General features: G+C 37.1%; 3 protein-coding genes across 5 annotated transcripts; all 3 read left to right on the top strand.

The window, feature by feature from the left end:
- The first annotated feature begins 4,747 nt into the window (after positions 1-4,747).
- Positions 4,748-9,446, top strand: LOC137734906 (cytochrome P450 714A1-like). Its single transcript, XM_068474225.1, has 5 exons — positions 4,748-5,100; positions 7,503-7,729; positions 7,839-8,083; positions 8,219-8,567; positions 8,808-9,446. The coding sequence occupies exons 1-5, from the start codon at positions 4,806-4,808 to the stop codon at positions 9,234-9,236; spliced, it is 1,545 nt and encodes a 514-aa protein (XP_068330326.1). The 5' UTR covers positions 4,748-4,805; the 3' UTR covers positions 9,237-9,446.
- A 1,379-nt stretch (positions 9,447-10,825) lies between these two features.
- Positions 10,826-17,920, top strand: LOC137734854 (uncharacterized). 3 transcript variants are annotated; one of them, XM_068474162.1, is made up of 12 exons: positions 10,826-11,750; positions 11,859-11,951; positions 12,677-12,891; positions 13,063-13,143; positions 14,676-14,903; positions 15,253-15,277; positions 15,380-15,449; positions 15,627-15,672; positions 15,750-15,848; positions 16,180-16,248; positions 16,349-16,517; positions 16,660-17,920. In XM_068474162.1, the coding sequence occupies exons 5-12, from the start codon at positions 14,706-14,708 to the stop codon at positions 17,694-17,696; spliced, it is 1,713 nt and encodes a 570-aa protein (XP_068330263.1). In that variant the 5' UTR covers positions 10,826-11,750; positions 11,859-11,951; positions 12,677-12,891; positions 13,063-13,143; positions 14,676-14,705; the 3' UTR covers positions 17,697-17,920. The 3 variants fall into 3 exon arrangements, with proteins under 3 accessions (XP_068330263.1, XP_068330262.1, XP_068330264.1); XM_068474161.1 differs by having other exon boundaries at positions 12,631-12,891; XM_068474163.1 differs by having other exon boundaries at positions 10,827-11,750; positions 12,631-12,891; positions 16,349-16,511.
- A 428-nt stretch (positions 17,921-18,348) lies between these two features.
- LOC137733634 (GCN5-related N-acetyltransferase 3, chloroplastic) lies at positions 18,349-19,691 on the top strand. The gene is made up of 4 exons (XM_068472770.1): positions 18,349-18,928; positions 19,012-19,070; positions 19,361-19,417; positions 19,503-19,691. The coding sequence occupies exons 1-4, from the start codon at positions 18,380-18,382 to the stop codon at positions 19,687-19,689; spliced, it is 852 nt and encodes a 283-aa protein (XP_068328871.1). The 5' UTR covers positions 18,349-18,379; the 3' UTR covers positions 19,690-19,691.
- Positions 19,692-19,914: the final 223 nt, after the last annotated feature.

Here is a 19,914-nt window from a genome sequence, read left to right as displayed (position 1 = left end):
TCTTCTCTCTTAACGTAGATAATATCGTTTGGTAAAAAAAAAATAAAAAAAATAAAATTTAGTTATTATTATTTTTTTTTCTTTTTTTAAATTCCTTTACGGTACGATGGAAGATCACTGTTAAGTTAATTATAGTTGCATTTCTCATGTAGTTAACGTTTGCGAATAACTTATTTCCGTCAAGAATATTTTTTCCTCACAACTTTGTTTATTCATTAGAAGAGTTTAAATTTCGAGATTTATTTAATGGATAGATACAAAATTTTAAAATTTAAACTCATTTGATAGTAATAAATAGAAGGATGAGCATTACCACCATTTGAGGATGGTGAGTAAAAATGCACCCATTTTTCCCTTCCACCTTATCATAGGCTAAACCCCATCCCGAGCATCTACAAAAGTGATAGCCAAAATTTCTAGCCACTTTAGCCAAAATTTCTAGACATAATTCCTCATTTTGGTATTTGACAATGAAAATCGATAAAAATAGTCTCTGAATTTATCCACTGTAAATCATTTTAGTTATTCCATGAAAAATCTATCCATATCCTCATTAAATTGTCATGTGAACAACCACATGGCCACCTTTTAAAAAGTATTTTTGTCAAACCAATAAACTCTTCCACTCAACTAGAATATTGACAGATTTTTCATAAAATAATTTACGACGAACAAACTTAAAGATTACTTCAATTGATTTTTATTATCAGAAATTAAAATACGAAGTTACGTCAATATCAAAAACCATTGTAGCTCAAAAGCATAATTTTTGAGACGCTCAAAAGCATAATTTTTGAGACGCTCTTCGCGTTCTTTTTTTTGGATAGTAATTCGTGTATATATTATATGTGTAAATAAAATATGAAAAATGCATGCCATCAGCACCCCATTTAAATTGCATACATCAACGTCTAAGTTTCCCAACTTACCATAAAAAAATAAAATTCAACTAATTGATGATGTCGTCCTGGACAGATCCATTTCATCAATCATCTCATCACCAAACAAGTACATGATCATTCTTCTGGCAAGACTTAAAACTTGCTCTTGTGTGTACGATAGATTACAACCCCATGCCCCCTTATATATGGTTGAAACCTTCGGAAAGAGATTCGGAGAGGATCCTTTTTACTTAATTCATTCAATTATCTAATTCGAGCTCTTAAAATTTGATCAAATAGTTAAAGTTATTATAATTGTGAAAGGGACCCTTGTTTGTAGCCGTTAGATTAAATTTCAAGAGTTCTGATTGATTGATTAAGTGGATTTGGTGGAAGGGATCCAGAGAGAATCCCTTTCCAAATCCTTCAACCTTTTATGTGTACAAGCATGCTGCACGTATAATTATTTATTGTGCACAACTCAATTTTATATCAATAATGCTAGACATATCAAATCTGTTTACCGTATACATTTGTTTTTTCATTGGTTATTCAGTATAAATGTCATATCTCGCTTGTCAAAAATAAGATTTAGTCAAGTTTGTTAGGACATCACAATTCATTATTTGCACTCAAGTTCGAATAACCTTATTTTATGTCAATAATTTACAAGCATCCTACACGTTTGACCTAGATATTTACTGTGCACTACCCTATTCTATATCAATAATGTTAGACATATCAAATTTGTTTACCGTATGTATTTGTTTGTTCATTGGTGTTTTAGTTTAAATGTCAATATCTTGCTTGTCAAAAAATAAGGTTTAATCAAGTTCGTTAGGGCAATGTGATTCACTGTTTGCACTCAAGTTTGAATAACCTTTTTTTATATTCATAATGTAGAAGCATGATACACGTGTGACGTATATATTTATTGTGCACAACTACGTTTTGTAATACTAGACATATCAAATTTGTTTCTTGTATGTATTTGTTTGTTCATTGGTTAATTAGTATAAATGTCAATATCTTGCTTATCAAAAATAAGGTTTAATCAAGTTCGATAGGGTAGCGCAATTCACTACTTGCACTCAAATTCAAATAACCCTATTTTATATCAATAGTGTACAACCATGCTGCATGTGTGACGTATATATTTATTGTGCAACAACCCTATTTTATATCAACAATGCTAGACATGTGAAATTTTTTTTACCATATGTATTTATTTGTTCATTGTTTTTTTAGTATAAATGTCAATGTCTAGCTTGTCAAAAATAAGGTCCAGTCAAGTTTGTTAAGGTAGTGTGATTCATTATTGGCACTCAAGTTCGAGGAATCCTATTTTATATCAGTAATGTACAAGCATGTTATACATTTGACGTAGATATTTATTGTGCACAACCCTATTATATATCAATAATGCTAGACATATCAAATCTGTTTACCGTATGTATTTGTTTGTTCATTGGTTATTTAGTATAAAGGTGAGTATCTTGCTTGTCAAAAATAAAGTTTAGTCAAGTTCTTTATGGCAGTGCGATTCACTATTTGCACTTTTGCATTCAAGTTCGAATAACCCTATTTTATATCAATAATGCTACATTTGTGACGTAGATATTTATTGTACACAACCTATTTTATACCAATAATGCTAGACACATCAAATCTGTTTACCATATGTATTTGTTTGTTCATTGGTTTTTTAGTATAATTGTCAATATCTTGTGGGTGGTGCTATTTGGACACCTACTTTGTGACATCCCACATCGCCCAGGGGAGTGATCCTTATATGTATATTCCCATCCCTACCTAGCACGAGGCCTTTTGGGAGCTCACTGGCTTGAAAGTATTACTTAACTTCTTACAGGTTCTTAGTTTAGATGGTGGATTCTTGGGTCATATCATATATGTAATTCTAATTCTTGGTAGATGAGAGAGATGGCGAGCGAGAAGGTCGAAGTGACGCACAAATTTCTAGTAGCAACTGGCCAAACCCATGAATCCACCATCTAAACTAAGAACCTGTAAGAAGTTAAGTAATACTTTCAAGCCAGTGAGCTCCCAAAAGGTCTCGTGCTAGGTAGGGATGGGAATATACATATAAGGATCACTCCCCTGGACGATGTGGGATGTCACAATCCACCCCCCTTAGGGGCCCGACGTCCTCGTCGGCACACCACAGCCAGGGTTAGGCTCTGATACCAAATTATCACATCCCGGCCCGGGACGGATCACTTCCTGGGCCCGCTCCACCACCATAGCACGATATTGTCCGTTTTGGGCTTACCATTCCCTCACGATTTTGTTTTTGGGAACTCACGAGCAACTTCCCAGTGGGTCACCCATCATGGGATTGCTCTAGCCCCTTCTCGCTTAACTTCGGAAGTTCCTACGGAACCCGAAGCCAGTGAGCTCCCAAAAGGCCTCGTGCTAGGTAGGAATATGAATATACATATAAGGATCACTCCCCTAGGCGATGTGGGATATCACAATCCACCCCCCCTTAGGGGCCCGACGTCCTCGTCTGCACACCACAGCCAGGGTTAGGCTCTGATACCAAATTGTCACATCCCCGCCCGGGGCGGATCACTTCCCGGGCCCGCTCCACCACCGTAGCACGATATTGTCCGCTTTGGGCTTACCATTCCCTCACGGTTTTGTTTTTGGGAACTCACGAGTAACTTCCCAGTGGGTCACCCATCATGGGATTGCTCTAGCCCCTTTCTCGCTCGCCATCTCTCTCATCTACCAAGAATTAGAATTACATATATGATATGACCCAAGAATCCACCATCTAAACTAAGAACCTGTAAGAAGTTAAGTAATACTTTCAAGCCAGTGAGCTCCCAAAAGGCCTCGTGCTAGGTAGGGATGGGAATATACATATAAGGATCACTCCCCTGGGCGATGTAGGATGTCACATGCTTTGTTGAAAAAAAAAAAAAAATAATAAAATTTGGACACCTATTTTTACCTTCCACACATCCCTTATTAGTTTATGTCCTTTGATTGTTTTCAATTCATTTAATTCAACAGCTGAAATTTGAAAAAGATGTGTGAGAGGTAAAAAGTGGTGTGTGGATAGCACCACTCTATCTTGTTTGTCAAAAAAGTAAGGTTAAGTCAAATTGGTTAGAATAACACAATTCACTATTTGCACTCAAGTTCGAATAAAATAAAGAAGAATTGTATGGAAATCATTTCCCCAAAGTAATTTACTTTCAAAGTGGATCCAAATTGAATAACAATGGCTCATTTAAAAGTATTTTTAAAATTGTTAAAAGTGTTTATGGTGAAAATGTTTTTAATTTTAATCTTTAGTAAAAATGCAAGTTAAACATGGAAAAACACTTAAAATGCTTTCTACAAGAAACATATAATTGGTACTTTTTGCAGAAAGCATTTCAAATGCTTTTGGGATCTAAAATCACTTTCAGTCATTTTAAAAATGCTTCCAAATGACACCTAAAACATTATCAATCGCTCAATTAACAAAAAATTGGTAAATGTTTCATCATTTCTTATGGAAAAATATCAAACTCTTTGTATGTATATCAAGTCATTCTTCATTGCACAAAAATCAGTATTGGCATGTTTGCAAAAAAATTTCTTTTCTGCTTTCAATGAAACATTACTGTAATTTAATTAAGAAATAAATACCTTGTAAGGAGCTAAGCAACTGTGGTTTGTAAGACAATTGGCATATTTTATTTTTCCATACTACATTTTGAAACCGAATAATATTCATATAAATAAGTACATTTACTCAATAATTCGAAAGAGTCTGAAAAATACGTATGACAATAGAACATTTCCGCTCGTTCCATGGCCTATATATCATCACTCTAACTAGCTACAAACTGAAACTGTGAGAGAGAGAGAGAGAGAGAGAGAGAGAGAGAGAGAGAGAGAGAGAGAGAGATGGATGTCTCTATTGTCTTGAGAATAATTTCTTCCATGGCTGTCGTGGGACTGGTTGGCTTCTTCCTCCACCTCTACAGCACTGTTTGGCTAAAGTCCGAGAGGGTCAGAAGGAAGCTCCGACTGCAAGGCATCAAAGGCCCTGCACCTACTTTTCTGTATGGGAATCTTCCCGAGATGCAGAAAATCCAACAACTGCAAGAGTTGAAGACTCCAAACCTGCAGGCTGATTTTATAGCCCATGACTACACCTCCACTCTCTTCCCTTATTTCGAACACTGGAGAAAACAATACGGTATTAATCTTATCCCTTTCTGTTTGTCCTAATTAGTCCCATCCAATGTTTGTTCTTCTTTAAGAATTTATCTGTGGCATGTTATATGTATAATATATATATATATATATATATATATGTATATAAATTTTCATACGTAACAGAGGCTATAGCGCCTATATATTTCTGTAAATTTCTTTTTTTATTAAATGTGAAAACAGATAATTTATTAGAGAAATAAATCCGAAAAAAGAAATGGATATCAGCTAAGAAGGAAATAGAGTTCATAAGAATTTGATTCTTGCTGGATATGTTGAATATTTTGGAGATTTAAGAGGCAACCGTCCAGCTAAGAAGGAAATAGAGTTCCTATACACGCCAGTCGAGTTTGACTATCAAAACCAGGCCATGTTCTAGCCAATTAATCTGAACCCGTGTGTCTTTTAAATTCATGTTTGAATCCCATATAAGTTAAAGTCGATAAAAGTATTGTTGTTTTTTTTTTTTTTTTTCGGATGAGAAGCGATAGAGATTTCATTAATATGATCATAACAAGTACAAGGTGATAAATGAGTATGTATTCTGTAATGATTAATTTCTGGATTTGAAGTGAATAACAATGAAGGTAAAAAGAAAACAACTACATCAACGTCTGCAGATCCTTAAGCCAGTTGGTCTATATATGTTCAAATCTCGTTTCTTGTAAATTAAACCAAATTAAAAATCGTTTTTGTTAAATAAAAAAAATTCATGCCTCAGGCCCTAGAACTAATGACTAGAATCCAAGTTGAACAAATATCCAAATTTTAAGGGTGGTGCTTTCACAGCTTTCGTTTTAACCTTTCACACAATTAATGTTATTTTTTGTCTTTTAATTTTTTTCAAAGTTATTTGATCCTACGTTTGAAAATTAAAAAAAGTATATAAAAAGTAAAAATAGTATATGGATAGCCGCATCCAATCTTAAATCATGATACTTTCTAATCATATTCTCTTTATTATAAGTTACAATTAAATGTGAGATGTCAAGACAGTGACTACTATTAATAATAATTCAAATTATGAAAGACGATACCACTTTTTAATACAATATTCTAGAATTTTACTATGTTATGTAATTTGTTTAGGATGATTGGAACATGGGAGGGCCACATCTAATATATAATATGAGATTATAAAATACTAATTCTCAAAATTATCAACCAGAATTGTTGATGTGGCCGTGGCTCACAATCTAACAAAAAAATAAAAGTATTTTATAAAAGTGTGAAGATTTAGATGAAGGTTTAGAGGATTAAATAATGATTAAATGGTTGTTAACATGGAGAGTCATATCTTTTAGGTTTCCCAAGGTGTCCTCGGGCAAAGCCTGAGACTAATCCTTCGAGGTATGGTCGGGCGCATATGCGGGGACCGTTCTCAAAAAAGTTTTCTGCATCTATAAGGGCTCGAAACCGACACCATTTAGACTTGGTTTGGTACTGAGGTGATTCTAAAAAAAACTGGTATAAAAAAAAGCTGGGAGTTGTTTTTGTGTTTGGTAAACATTCAGCTTCAGTTTTTTTTCACAGTTTTGGGTGAAAAAAAGCCAAAAACAAGAAGCTGCAAACCCCAGCTTTGAAAAATCGATTTTTTTTCACATCTGTTTTACATAAAAGTTTAGCAAACACTATAATACTGTTTTTTTTTTCAAAAGCACTTTTACAAAAAAGTTTACCAAACACTCTGCTGCTTTATTTCACAGCCGTTTATTCTCACAGCACAGCAGAATCAGTTTTTTTTCAAAGCACAACAATACCAAACCAGCCCTTACTTAAGCGACCAGAGTTCCTTCCACTTTGACCAACCTTCATTGGAGAGTCATATCTTAATAGTTGATGATGAAATTGATGAGTTTTTAATTTGGGTAGACAAAAATAAAATTTTTATAGCTGGCCCGATCTCATTCTGTCCCATCATAGAATCAAAATGGACTTCATGAATCATGAATATTCTTTGTTAACTTGTTCAATTCCTTTGGTGGTTACAACGGAAGTATCCTCCAAATCATAGGTACTAATATGCTCATGACCTGTTAGGATTGTTTTTAAAATGACTAAAACACTTTAACATAATTTGGACAGAAAAGGTTAACATTCAAAAGTTTTTCTGTATTATAAGAACACCATTTAGTGTTTTCTATTGTGGTAGGTGTTTCTTCGGTAAGCAATTCCAAATTTTTAATAAAATCTTCAACGTGTTTGATGTTTCTAATAATAGTGCTTTCAACAAAAACAATTATAAGCAGAGGTGCTTATAAGCATTCTCAAATTGGCCATAATCTGGTGGAACAGTTATTTCGAACGTTGAAAGATGTTCCAAGATTGGATCTCCTCTAGACGTCGATAAGAAAGATTGGTGACGTGAAGTATGAAATGTTGCAGGTCTAGTGTACACATATTCAACAGGAATGAGGCAACATTTGTATGTGAACAACCCAGAACTAGTAAAGGAAATGAACCAGTGCATGAGTTTGGATTTAGGCAAGCCTACTTATGTAAGCAAGAGACTTGCACCCATGCTTGGCAATGGAATTGTGAGGTCCAATAGCATTGTTTGGTCACAGCAAAGGAAGATTATTGCCCCTGAGTTCTTCTCAGACAAAGTCAAGGTAATTAAACTCGCTTCCAAATCAAAATTCGAATGGTTTTGCCGCAAATAATTGTTTCATTGCATGATTAATTTGTAAACTGAGACTCACCGTTTATATAATGTGGCAGGGCATGGTGTCGCTGATGCTGGAGTCAGGACAGACATTGCTTAGAAAATGGGAGGACTTAATCGAAGCGCAAGGCAGCGTGACAGCGGAGATTCAGGTGGACGAGGATTTGAGAGATTTCTCTGCAGATGTTATATCAAGAACTTGTTTTGGAAGCTCTTATGTAAAGGGTAAAGAGATTTTCAAGAAGCTTAGAAGTCTTCAAGAAGTAATATCCCAGCAAAACTTCCTCCTTAGTAATTTGGGGTACGAAAAATTTTCATTAGTTAACAGTGTATGCTAAACAGCAGACCTGAGCGTAGCCAGGTTGACAATTTAGATTACATTAGAATATCGCTACCCGTAAAATTTTAATTCATAAATGCATGTTTAACAATGCAGTGGATTGAAGAAGCAAAATGAGAAAGGCTTGGAGAGGGAGATAGAAACTTTGATTTGGGAGGCAGTGAAAGAAAGAGAAAGTTCATGTGACCAAAAGGATTTGTTGCAGAAAATATTAGAGGGAGCCATCAATGACCAAACCCTAGGCAATGGTTCATCCAAGCAGTTCATAGTTGACAACTGCAAGAACATATATTTTGCAGGCCATGAATCCACAGCTGTTGCTGCCTCTTGGTGTTTGATGCTGCTCGCGTTACATCCTGAGTGGCAAGCCCGAATCAGGATGGAGTTGGCACAAGCTTGCCCGGATGGCCTGCCAGACTCAAACACCCTCCCTCAGTTGAAAACGGTACAAGCGTTTACATTGCTCGTTATGTTAGTTAATTAAGTTCGAAATAGAACAATGTTTTGATGCCATACTATATTGTCAGTGTACATTCAAACAAAATGCTAATAAATTGGTGATCTTGATTGACAGTGTGACAATATAACCAAGGATTGTCTGCCCATTCAAACAATATTCCACCTCACTAGTAACCCGTATTCACAATCTAAAAACATAACATGTTAAGACTGTTTGACCATGCAGATGGCAATGGTGATCCAAGAAGTCCTGCGCCTATACCCGCCGGCTGCATTCGTGTCAAGGGAGGCACTCGAAGACACCCAAGTGGGAAACATGACTTTCCCAAAAGGCGTATGCTTATGGACACTGATCCCAACACTGCACAGAGACGCAGAAACTTGGGGACCAGATGCAAATGAGTTCAAACCAGAGAGGTTCACTGATGGAGTCTCAAAGGCATGCAAGTTTCCCCACGTCTACATCCCATTTGGGTTGGGGCCTAGGACATGTTTGGGCAAAAACCTTGCCATGGTTGAACTAAAGGTTGTGCTATCCCTTGTTATCTCCAAGTTTTCCTTCACTCTATCTCCAAAATATAAGCATTCTCCTGCCTACAAAATGATCGTGGTGCCTGGAAATGGTGTACATATTCTTATTCAGAAAATCTGTTGACGGATTGAAAAATAAGTCAGCTAGGTGTCTCTTGATCGGAATTACAGATAGAAGATAAGAAATGTCATGTTTGCAAAATGTGGGATGGTGGAATGTAGATGTAGGTTTGCTTATCTAAAACATTTTTTTTTTTTTTGCTTTGGTAATATCTAATTTGTATGCACGTGTTAAGTTATGATTTTTCTATAATGAAAAATGACTCAGCATGTATATAGTGACGGATGTATATTGAGATCATGGTGGTTCCTAAACTACCAGGAGCTCGGAAAATATATATATATATATATATATATATATATATATATATATATATATGTGTAAAGTTCTTTCGAGGATCCTTCGACTTTTTGGTATGGATCCATTTTGTGCACCCCAAATGTTTGATGTAATTCATGCTATGCATATTTCAGCATCACTCAGCATGTTGCGTCAAGAGCAATTGACAAATTCTCTTGATATCACTCATCATATTACTTTGACATATATCAATATTTGTTGTCATGTTTGCAACATAGTTCGGCTGACGACAACATGCCCAAAGTGTTCGACGAAATGCCTCAAGGGAAATAAACTGTGCACGCTTTGTGCTATATTTCTATTAAAAAAACCCTAAGACCTTTAACATTGGGAGCCCCCCAATGTTCGAATTCTGAATCCGGTATTGCATATATAAGGAGTTGAAAATTTCTCCCTAGTCCTGGTTTTTCATTCCATTTCACCGGAAATTTTGCAATTTAAGTCGTTAACAACATTTACTTATGAAATCAATCATCAGTTTCATAACCAAATAAATAGTAGGGAAATTAAATTCATGTATAACTTGGAGAATTTACGTCATCATTCCAATCAGCAGATAATATACATCCAAAAGAAATCTGAGAATTTACATCGTCATTCTAATCTACCGATGTATGCGTCGAAAATAAATTAATACCTTACATACAGATAAGAGGAATTCTCTCAAACAAAGTCCTCAAACACCTTTCTCTAATGTATAAAATGAGAAATAAAGGATTTTTTTTTTAAGTGTTAATAACATTCTTTTTGTAAAATCGTGAACATGCAATAGAAAATAGTGAATGTTTGGATTGTTAACAAAAATTTGATTGTGTAATCATACAAGGTGACATAATTCTTTATTTTAATTCCTGATAATAAAAAACAGTAAGTATTCTCAAGTTTATCTTGAACCATTTTTGTCATTTCATAAGAAAACTACCAATTTTAATCCTAAATCCTAAATCCTAAGGACCATTTCTTTTCATTGTCGCTGTCAGAAAGAAACTATTGGGGAATTTATGTGAGGAGAATACTTGGGTACTCATAAGATTTTTTAATGTGATCGTTACATAAGAAGATACATCATGTGTCACTATATAAATGATGAAATATGTGTGTTAAAATGTTAATAAGTTAAAAAATAAAAATTTTCACTATTTATATAAAAACACATGGTGTATTATGCGTATTCCCGTCACAACTAAAAGTTAGATCCCGATATAGTGATTTTATTATATGGAACAATTAAATAGCGACACATGTTCATTTGCACACATATAACCAATTAGCCTTTATTCTTCTAGCCAAACATGTGTTATTCTGCTATCCAAACACGGTGGAAACACTACCCAGCCGTCCATCACAATCCACCATCTTTCCCCACCACCACCAACCAAAGTCGCCCAATCCACCATCCTTTAAACCCACCGATTCATCTCCTTCCTTCCTCCCTTGATATGGTGCTGCCATGGCAAATCTACCATGGCTGCCGGCAGACCCACCCCCGTCCCCTCTCCACCCACTCGCCTCCCTCATCACCAACGTGTTTCCTCTTCAATCCCTCTCTTCACCGGCGAGCCATAACCAATCTTTCCCTTTTCCGTCGACCCCAAAGCGAACCCCACTCTCTCATGCTCTTCGACGGCGACGTTTGGTTACAAGAATAGTGGGTTTATTTAATTTGTTTTAAAATAACATGTGTCATGATGTTACTGGGCCAACTAAAAGGTTCAGTATATTGGATACAAGTGAGTACCCAACTATTGTCCCCTATGTGACGGCAGTTTGGCTACAAACCCACCGAGTTTATGCTGTGTGGATCTGTTGTCCCATGGAAAACATCACTTCTTAATCGATTTAGCGACCATTTGCAAAGCGCAGTTGTATCCAAGCTTCTCCACATCCTCCTCCTTCACCATGTTTCCTGAATTTCGCAGAGGTCAAAGAAATAGCAGCGTTTCAGCACCGTCTTCTTTTACTGCAATGGCGACAGTGGCATCAGATTCCGACCCAGAAGGAGTAGGTCACTGCAACCCATCAAAGTTATGGACTATTGGGGCTCTCTTGATCCTCCCTTTATGCAAAAAAGTGGAGAAATTTCCCCAAAAGATCACAACTTTGACTGCTCCAGCTGCTTGGAAAATCTTCAATGTCTGCAAGAACATCTCATCAGTCATTTGGATCCAACGATTATGGGGTTTTCATCATTGCTTGCAAATTCGAGACTGAATCTTTGTAAGAAAACCCAACATTTTCTATGATTTCCTATCTCTATATCTTTTGGGTTTTTGTTGATTTTCAGCATAAACAAGTTTATGTAAGTGATGAATTTGGTTTTTGTAGTGAGGGTTGATGATCCAAGAAATCTTCTTGGCCACTTGGGATTGCTTCAGACCACCATAACTGGGTTTCCAATGGTTTCAGAAATTGATACTGGTATGCTTGCTTCTGCAGTTATCGTGTTTATTGAAGTGTTTTCTTAACAAATATTTAATATAATTGATTTGTTTTTTAGCTTCATGAATTGTTACCTACCTTTTTCAGTGTGGTATGTGCTATATGAACTAGCCTTATCACAGAGTTGATTCGTGTTAAAGCATTGAGCTCAAGGCATGACCACAAAATAGATATAGAAAGTAATGTGCTTTAATCAAGAGCTTCTAAAGGTCCGATAGTGTATTCGTTATAAACTTTAAAGAATGATGTATATTTGGGAAACACGTAGGAGTTTGTAGGCAATTGTCAAGTGGTTCGTTCACTGATTTAGTCCAAGATTTTCATAACAGATGGCGCATTATTCAGAAATCATATCTAAAGCTAGATATGTGTTTTTATTTTTTGTTCATTCTTCAAGAGAGTTACTAAGAAATTGTCATAATAGTGAAGATTTGATTTGTAAAGGCTTCTGAGAAATGAATTCAAAATCACACATGGAAATGAAACAAAGTAATCGTTTGTAACTCTTCATTTTATTTTCATTTACATTACTTTTAGAAAAATAAAGCTCTTATTCATTTCAATCGCTTTTGTTACCGCATTTTAGAGAAATGAATTTGAGTTTAACCGCTAAGTTTTGTTTTTTATTTATGCATTTATTCTTGATGTGTTTTGCCAGATGTGGCAAATGCCACTGCACTGGTTCACTATAACGCATTTGTCAGGTCAAGTGCTTCATGCACCGGGTGACCCATACTAGTCATTATCCGTTCATATCCAATCAAATCCACCAAGCTTACCTTAAATGAGGGGTGGAATTTATTGAGGGACTTTATAAAATGGCCTTCATAGGGTTTGTTTGAGCAATGAGGATTGACCTTACCGCGGCGGAGGTCTTGTAAATGCTTTTGCTGGTCAGTTTCTTGAAGAAGAGCACTTGGTAATTCTCTATCGCTTTTATTTTTTGAATGCAAGTCTTGCTTGTTGTCTTCAGTTGTTTTTTGATGGCCGAAGGAGAATCTAAGAACAAAAATTGCAGATCTTGATTGCTCTTAGATAATCTTCCTATGTTTTTGTATATTCACTAATCATTTTTTGCTGCCATGATCAGGATATAAAGGGATCGAGGGTTTACTAGTGGTGAATCGTTGAGTAGATCAGTTGCACGGATATCACATTTACGATAATCGAGGTAAACTGCTGATAGGCAAGTCCTGCTAAAAAGAAAGAGAATTTCTGATGATCAGAAATATGATTGAAATTTTTTTTACCCCTTCCCAAAGGGCTTTGTACCTTGTTGATTCTTTAATTGTTTTTATATCAAGTGGTGTTTTTGACATAATTGGATCTAATCCTATCATTTATGTTGTGGTTGTCATCAATTTATGATATTGATGTGTTAAGATTTTGTCTCTTAGAGAAGCTCTGATGCCGAAATGGTTGTGATTGGTAAGAATTGAAGGATTTGGAGTAGTATTGGAAGTTCATTGATATCGAAAATGTTGCGGCTGGTACAAAAAATGATAGATTTGGAGTAGGCTTGGAACCATTTGTGTTGAAATCAGACCTTCAAGCACACTTGCTTGATATTAAGCTAAACCCTGAGTCATAATATTTTTGGCATCTGAGCTTGGTTCCAACACCTGATTGCTTATCAGATTGTTAAACAGTTGATGCCCAAAGGGGAGAAGTCAAATGGATGGAGGAAGGGAAATATTGATATACTCTAGTTTGGTTATAAATTAGAATGTCCAAGGATTTTTGGGTTCTGCGATGTCCCTAATTCGAATCCAAGTCCAGGAAGTGGGTTTGGGGGATTTCTAGGTGTAAAAGACAGAAGTTTTCCTCATAAAAAAGAAAAAAAACAGGTCCATCAAATTAGCAATATAACGAAGAAACAAACAAGGAAAAAGAACATGTACCATGTTCATTATGTAGCTTGTCATTGAGTATGTATTTCTCTTCATGTGTCTTCTTTTGTGGAAAATGCCAAATAGATGGTGGTAGTAGTACTCATTAATGCAAAAACAGGTTGCATGTTGTTCTTTTGGAATATGTATTCTATTAAAATTGGACTCGAAAATTCACTTGCCTTCTTTTAGGAGATGAAGTTGTGAATAAGAAATTTAGCATATGAAAGTTAACATAATTACTCATATTTCATTCTGCAGAGTACAAGACGATTGGGGTTTGCCTTTTTGGGTTTGCATTTATTGTAAAACTTGCAATGTTTCAGTTGAATAATAGTTGAATTTGTGTTCTATCACATTGTAAATCTGAGATCGGGCGGCATCAGTTCTTTCAAATTTTTCCAATTTTTCCAATTTTGCTTGGTTGACTATAATGCAAATCAGATTTTTTAAATTGAGATAAAAAGGGTGCCAAATCTAAAGAAGTGAAAGATGTGATGGTTTCCTATCTAAGAGCATGCGAGAGAAAATGAAAATTCAGTGAGTTTCTAGTAAGAAGAGCACTGATCAACATGGTTTTGTGAGGTTTGAGAACCTCCCCACAGATTAAGTTTAGGAACAAATATATCCGATGTCACCCTTCCTCTTCCACTAAAACTATTTCTTTTTGTGGAATCACTAGGAATTTCAGTACCTTTTATTTTCTGACACCTTTACTTTTCCAAAATTGAATATATTATACATGAACATCTCATTGTCTTCTTGAAATGACCATGCTTCATCCCTAATATTTATCACTTGATTTATGGATTAGGAGACTGGAAAATAACAAATAGCAGTAACAATGACGTCGGACGGAAATAGACGTAAGAGCGCAAGGTTACTGGATGCGGAAAGCAAGGGCAAGAAAATATGTTACACTGAAGAGGATGTGTCTTCTGAAGAAGATGATTCCTGCCAGACACGGAGAAGAAAAAGGGTTCAGATTGGACCTGTCCAAGATCCGGCCGCAAGCAGAAATGAGAATAAACTGAAAACAGAGGTGTGTACTTAATAATGCTGTGAAAACTGGAACGGTTATTGAACAGGAAGTGGGAATGTCGAAGTGTGTTGACATAATATGTATGTAAATATACCTTATATAGAATAATATCGGACCACTTGACGCTTAATTTATTCTTTTGAGTTTTTATTAGTCAAGCATAATTTCTGAGTAACAAAATCTGGCAGGCACTCCACAATCCACATCTTTTCTACATACTTTATATTTATTTAAGTTAATTTATTTTGAATGTAAGGACATGATTGTTTATTGTGAATTTTGCACTAGAGTCATGGTTTTTAATCTTTTTTTTTTTTTTTTTTTTTTTTTTTGTGTGCATAAATTGCAGGTTGACAATAGACATGCTGGTGATGGTCTGTATTTTTTTTCTTTTAAGATTTAAATTGCAACTTACTATATATATGCTAAGAATAAAAAGACTTGGTAATTCATTTTTATTGTATTTAATCAAACAGCTGCCATGCCATCAGAGACGCCTCTACCAGAATCATGGAAGCTTGAACTGCTTCTTAGCTTTCTGCGGAAGTAAACACTGGGTTATGACATCTTTTCTTAATGATTATTTACAGTTAGCCACGCTATAATATTTAATGAAGTGAAATTTTGTTTTCTTTTGCTCGTATAAGTGATTAGCGTCTTCTTTAGTGAATTCCTCATCGAGAAAGTTAATGCCTTTCTATCTGTCTCCAACTTTAACTACAGGAAAGACTCTTACAATATGTTTGCAAAGCCAGTAAATCCACAAGAGGTTTGCCCTCTTTATTTATGGTCTTTCCAAGTGTATATACTTGTATGGTTGCTAATATATGGTTCTTAATGTGAAAGGTTAAAGGGTACAATGATATCATTAAGGAGCCAATGGATTTCGGCACGATTTCAGAAAAACTCAGTGCAGGAAGCTACAGAACACTGGAAGAATTTCAGGTGGTTCTCTACTTGTTTTTCCTTTCAGTAAGGCTCGGAAGAGAAAACTGGTCTTTGAGCTTCTGTATTTAACTCCTCTCTCTTTTTGAGTTTGCTGAAAATTTTGGGTCAGCGTGTGCATAAACATTTGTTTTGACATAAACAGGTCGTCTGGGGTTGGTTCATAAGTTTCCTCATCAAATTTTAATTTTCGTTCTACTTTATGGTTGTAGGATTGAAACAAACTGTGTCCCATCACATTTGTGATTGTAACCTTAATGGTGGATTAAATGTTAATACTGATACACAATTCTGGTGCTTTAGTTTTGATGTTCATTTGGTCAATGTACAGCATGATGTGGATTTGGTGTCGGCCAATGCAATGTCGTACAACCCCCCATCCTCCATTTTTAATAGAGAGGTCAGTACATTGAGCACTGTTATCATCAAAGTTGACCAACATCTTATGCTCTTGGAATCTCCATTTTTGCCTGAACTATATTCAATATACGGCTTTCCAGGCTCGTGATATAAAAATTATAGCGGATGAGTTGTTTGGTGCACTGAAGAATGACCTCAAAAGCTTTGAAAGTGTGTGTTCCTCAAAAACATCACGAGCTGGTATGAGGAGCAAGAACATCATGAACAGTTCTGATAGGTCAACTAATGGGATGCCTTCAAGGGGTAGGTGTAAGTCCAAACTACGCATGCCCTAAGTTCAACTTTGAAATTTACATTTTGGCTAAAGTGATTATACAGGAATAGACTACCCTCATTTCTTATGACATATTAATCAAAGACTTATTCAGTATTCTGCATTTGCTTGTAACAGCGCAAGGGGTTCCCGAGCAGAAGTTACAAAAAGCTGAAGTTCTTAATCCTCAGTTTTCAACTTCGAACTTTCAGCGTAGAGATCTAGATCTTAATGTGGCATTATCTCATAATGGCATCAATAATTCTCAATCTTCAAATATCCTTCTGAGTTCCACCCCAACTCAGTACTGTGGTGCACAAACAAACGTTGGGCGCCATAATGGTCAGTTTATTGGGACTCTGCCCTCAATCAAAGCCTCCTTTAACAGCAGCATTGGAACTGATGTTGGTAGGGGTAGGGGTCCCGTTATAACTAATCTGCCTGCTTCAGAACTAAGGAGGCAATTTGAAAAGGTTTATGGTCCATCGCCATCTTCTTCCAGGTGGCGCTGCCCTCGGGGTAATTCAAGTTGGACTCCAGCATTTTGCTCCACACTTGGGCTGAACTCAAATTGTTCGGGAGGTGAACCACGTCAATTTCAACCTATGGGTGGTAGAGGATGCACACCGTATGGAACTAATAGTTCCAAGCAGGCAAGCCAAGGTCTGAACCGGTTGAGGCCAGCGCAGATAGGGCCACAACGACCTGTCTTCCAACCATTCGAGCAGCAAGGGCAAGGCTGGAGCACACCAACCTCTGGAAGCCAAGGTCTGAATCCATTGAGGCCAGCGGAGATAGGGCCACGACGACCTGTCTTCCAACCATTCCAGCAGCAAGAGCAAGGCCGGAGCACACCAACCTCTGGAAGCCAGGGTCTGTACCGGTTAAGGCCAGCGGAGATAGGGCCACGACGACCTGTCTTCCAACCATTCCAGCAGCAAGGGCAAGGCCGGAGCACACCAACCTCTGGAACCAGCATGAGGCCTATAAATTTGTTAGACGTAGATCAATGGTTTGGGCATCATTGGAGTGGAGGGGTATCAAACACTGGAGCTCCTCCTGCAAGCTCACAAGGGCTAGGTGCTGCGGAAACAAACATGTTTCCTTTGAACTCTCCGCACTCAGGGGGATCAAACACTGGAGCTCCGCCAGCAAGTTCTCAGGGATGTGACTGAACCCGTGGAAATATCGGCCATGAAGGTTGTATGAATATGTTGCGTGAACAAACATGTCAGTGTGCTCACGGTTCTGTTTTATCGTACCGTTTCCATTTCGTCAGAACATAAGAGTTTGAAGTTCTGTTTTGTTGTTTTTTTATGAAACTGCTGAGATGAACTCAACTTTTGGCTTTGGTTTTGGTTTTTCCTAGACAATTACAATCCATCTTCTGCTTGTTGCATGTTGCTTATGTGTCGGAGGTTTTAAGTTCAATTCCCGCTACTTCTGTAGTGGGCCTAACTTGTAATGGGCCGAATAAGAGATAGTCACAAATAGTGGCCCAATGGATCCTAACAATCCTAACCCTTAAAACACGGCGTGTCCTCGTGCTGTTTCCGGTAAAACCTTACCGCAAGCAACCTGATTCCCTTTCCGGCAATAAACGATAATTTGAATTTTTTAAGATTCTGAAAATTTGATTAAACCCGATGTGTCCTCATCTGTAAAAATGCAACGGACTTAGGGGCCTTTCGTGAATAAGGAGAAATATATAATGTCGATTTTGCCCTGTTAAATTGTAAAAAGGCAAGGGCATAATCGACTTATTGGACTCCAGTTGTTTCTAATCTATCACTCGATTTTGGTACGTATACCCATTATCTTCCACTATCGACGCAGAATAAAAGCAGAGGGAAAGAGAATGGAGGTCAGTGCAGCGGTGGCTACGGCGGCTGCCGCCATGTCCGTCAAGAGCATGGAGTTGAAATGGGTAAGCAGCAGAGGCAAAACCCAGATGGAAAAAACCATAAAAACGCCATCAAAGTCCAAATCGCCATTTCCCCTGCAAGCCATGGTCCCAATTTTCATATCCACAAACCCATCTCACGTACACCCATCTGACCTCCGAGACCTCTTCACCGCCTGCAAACTCTCACCCCACCGGTTCCCCAATTACGCCGACGACGGCGGCGTTGAAGCCGTCGACTTGCACAAGCTGCGCATTGCTCTCTCCCACAGCTCAGTCCTGGTCTCTGTCTTCTGCAAGCCAAGTGATTTAATTGGTGATTCATCATCGTTATCTTCTTCCATCGAAGCGCAGCAGCAAAAGAGGAAGAAGAAGAAGACGGTTGGCTTTGGAGAGTTGCTTCATAATGCGGTGACCCCTGTTTCACCATCTAACGGTCAGTTGGTCGGCTTTGGCCGCGCCGTTTCCGATCTCGGACTCACCGCCTCCGTCTACGATGTCATGGTATAAATTAACACCATTTTTCCAAGAGAAAATGTTGAAATATGGATGTATTGTATGAAGATGCTTCAGTGTCTGTTTGTCAGGTGATTCCTTCGTTGCGGGAAATGGGAATCGGCAGGATGATTGTTAGAAGAATCATAAGGTGCTTCAGTTTTCTATCATTCTTAAAACCGATTTTTCGTTAAAAGTTTTCAACTTCATCGTTTGCTCTGAATGGTACCTTCATGATATGTTCATGTAGCTCACAATGTTAAGTAACACCGGGATTTGCAGACTTGGGCATAGCTAAGTTGGCTACCCAAGTTTGAATCCTCTTCCCGTAGTTTAGATTAGATTAGAATATCGCTCCAATAAGAAAACCGCGAGGATTTTGGGAGATTGGGAGTATATTCCTTCTGTGGTGTGTGAAAAGCTTTCCATTACTTGTTGCAGAATACTCACAAGTAGAGACATCTATGACATAGCAGCCCTGTGCTCAGAAGATGAGAGGTAACAATTACACAGATCTCGCTTGAATGCCGAAAAGCCTCAATCTTTTGGTGAAAAAAATATCTGCTGTGAATCTTGATTTCAGGTCATTCTTCAAAGGGTGTGGCTTTGGGGATGACATTTTGGCCTCCACTGCAATGATGTATACAAGGAGTAGTATTTCAACTGATCCTGAAGGCAATCAACAGATGATTAAACGTGCCGGTCGGAAGCTATTGCTAGTTCCACCCCTCTTAAGTACCTTAGGATGCAAGAAGACTAGGAAATCGTAAAGCCCAGCCCCGATATACCCTTGGCTGAAGCATCTAGATTCAAGACCCAAAACGGACTCTTTTCTTCTTCTCTTTTCCTGAAGGAGAGAGGAAGTAAGCTAGTTTACCTGTAAGCTTTTGATCATGTAAACTTGTGTAAAAAATAGTCTCACTGTTATATATTGCCTTCATAGTCATATTCCCTACAGTATTATGCTGTGCGTTTTGTATTTTAAATCACAGATT

Source organism: Pyrus communis, chromosome 5 (genome assembly GCF_963583255.1).
Source record: "Pyrus communis chromosome 5, drPyrComm1.1, whole genome shotgun sequence".
NCBI lineage: Eukaryota > Viridiplantae > Streptophyta > Magnoliopsida > Rosales > Rosaceae > Pyrus > Pyrus communis.
This window is presented reverse-complemented; position numbering and strand designations above follow the sequence as displayed.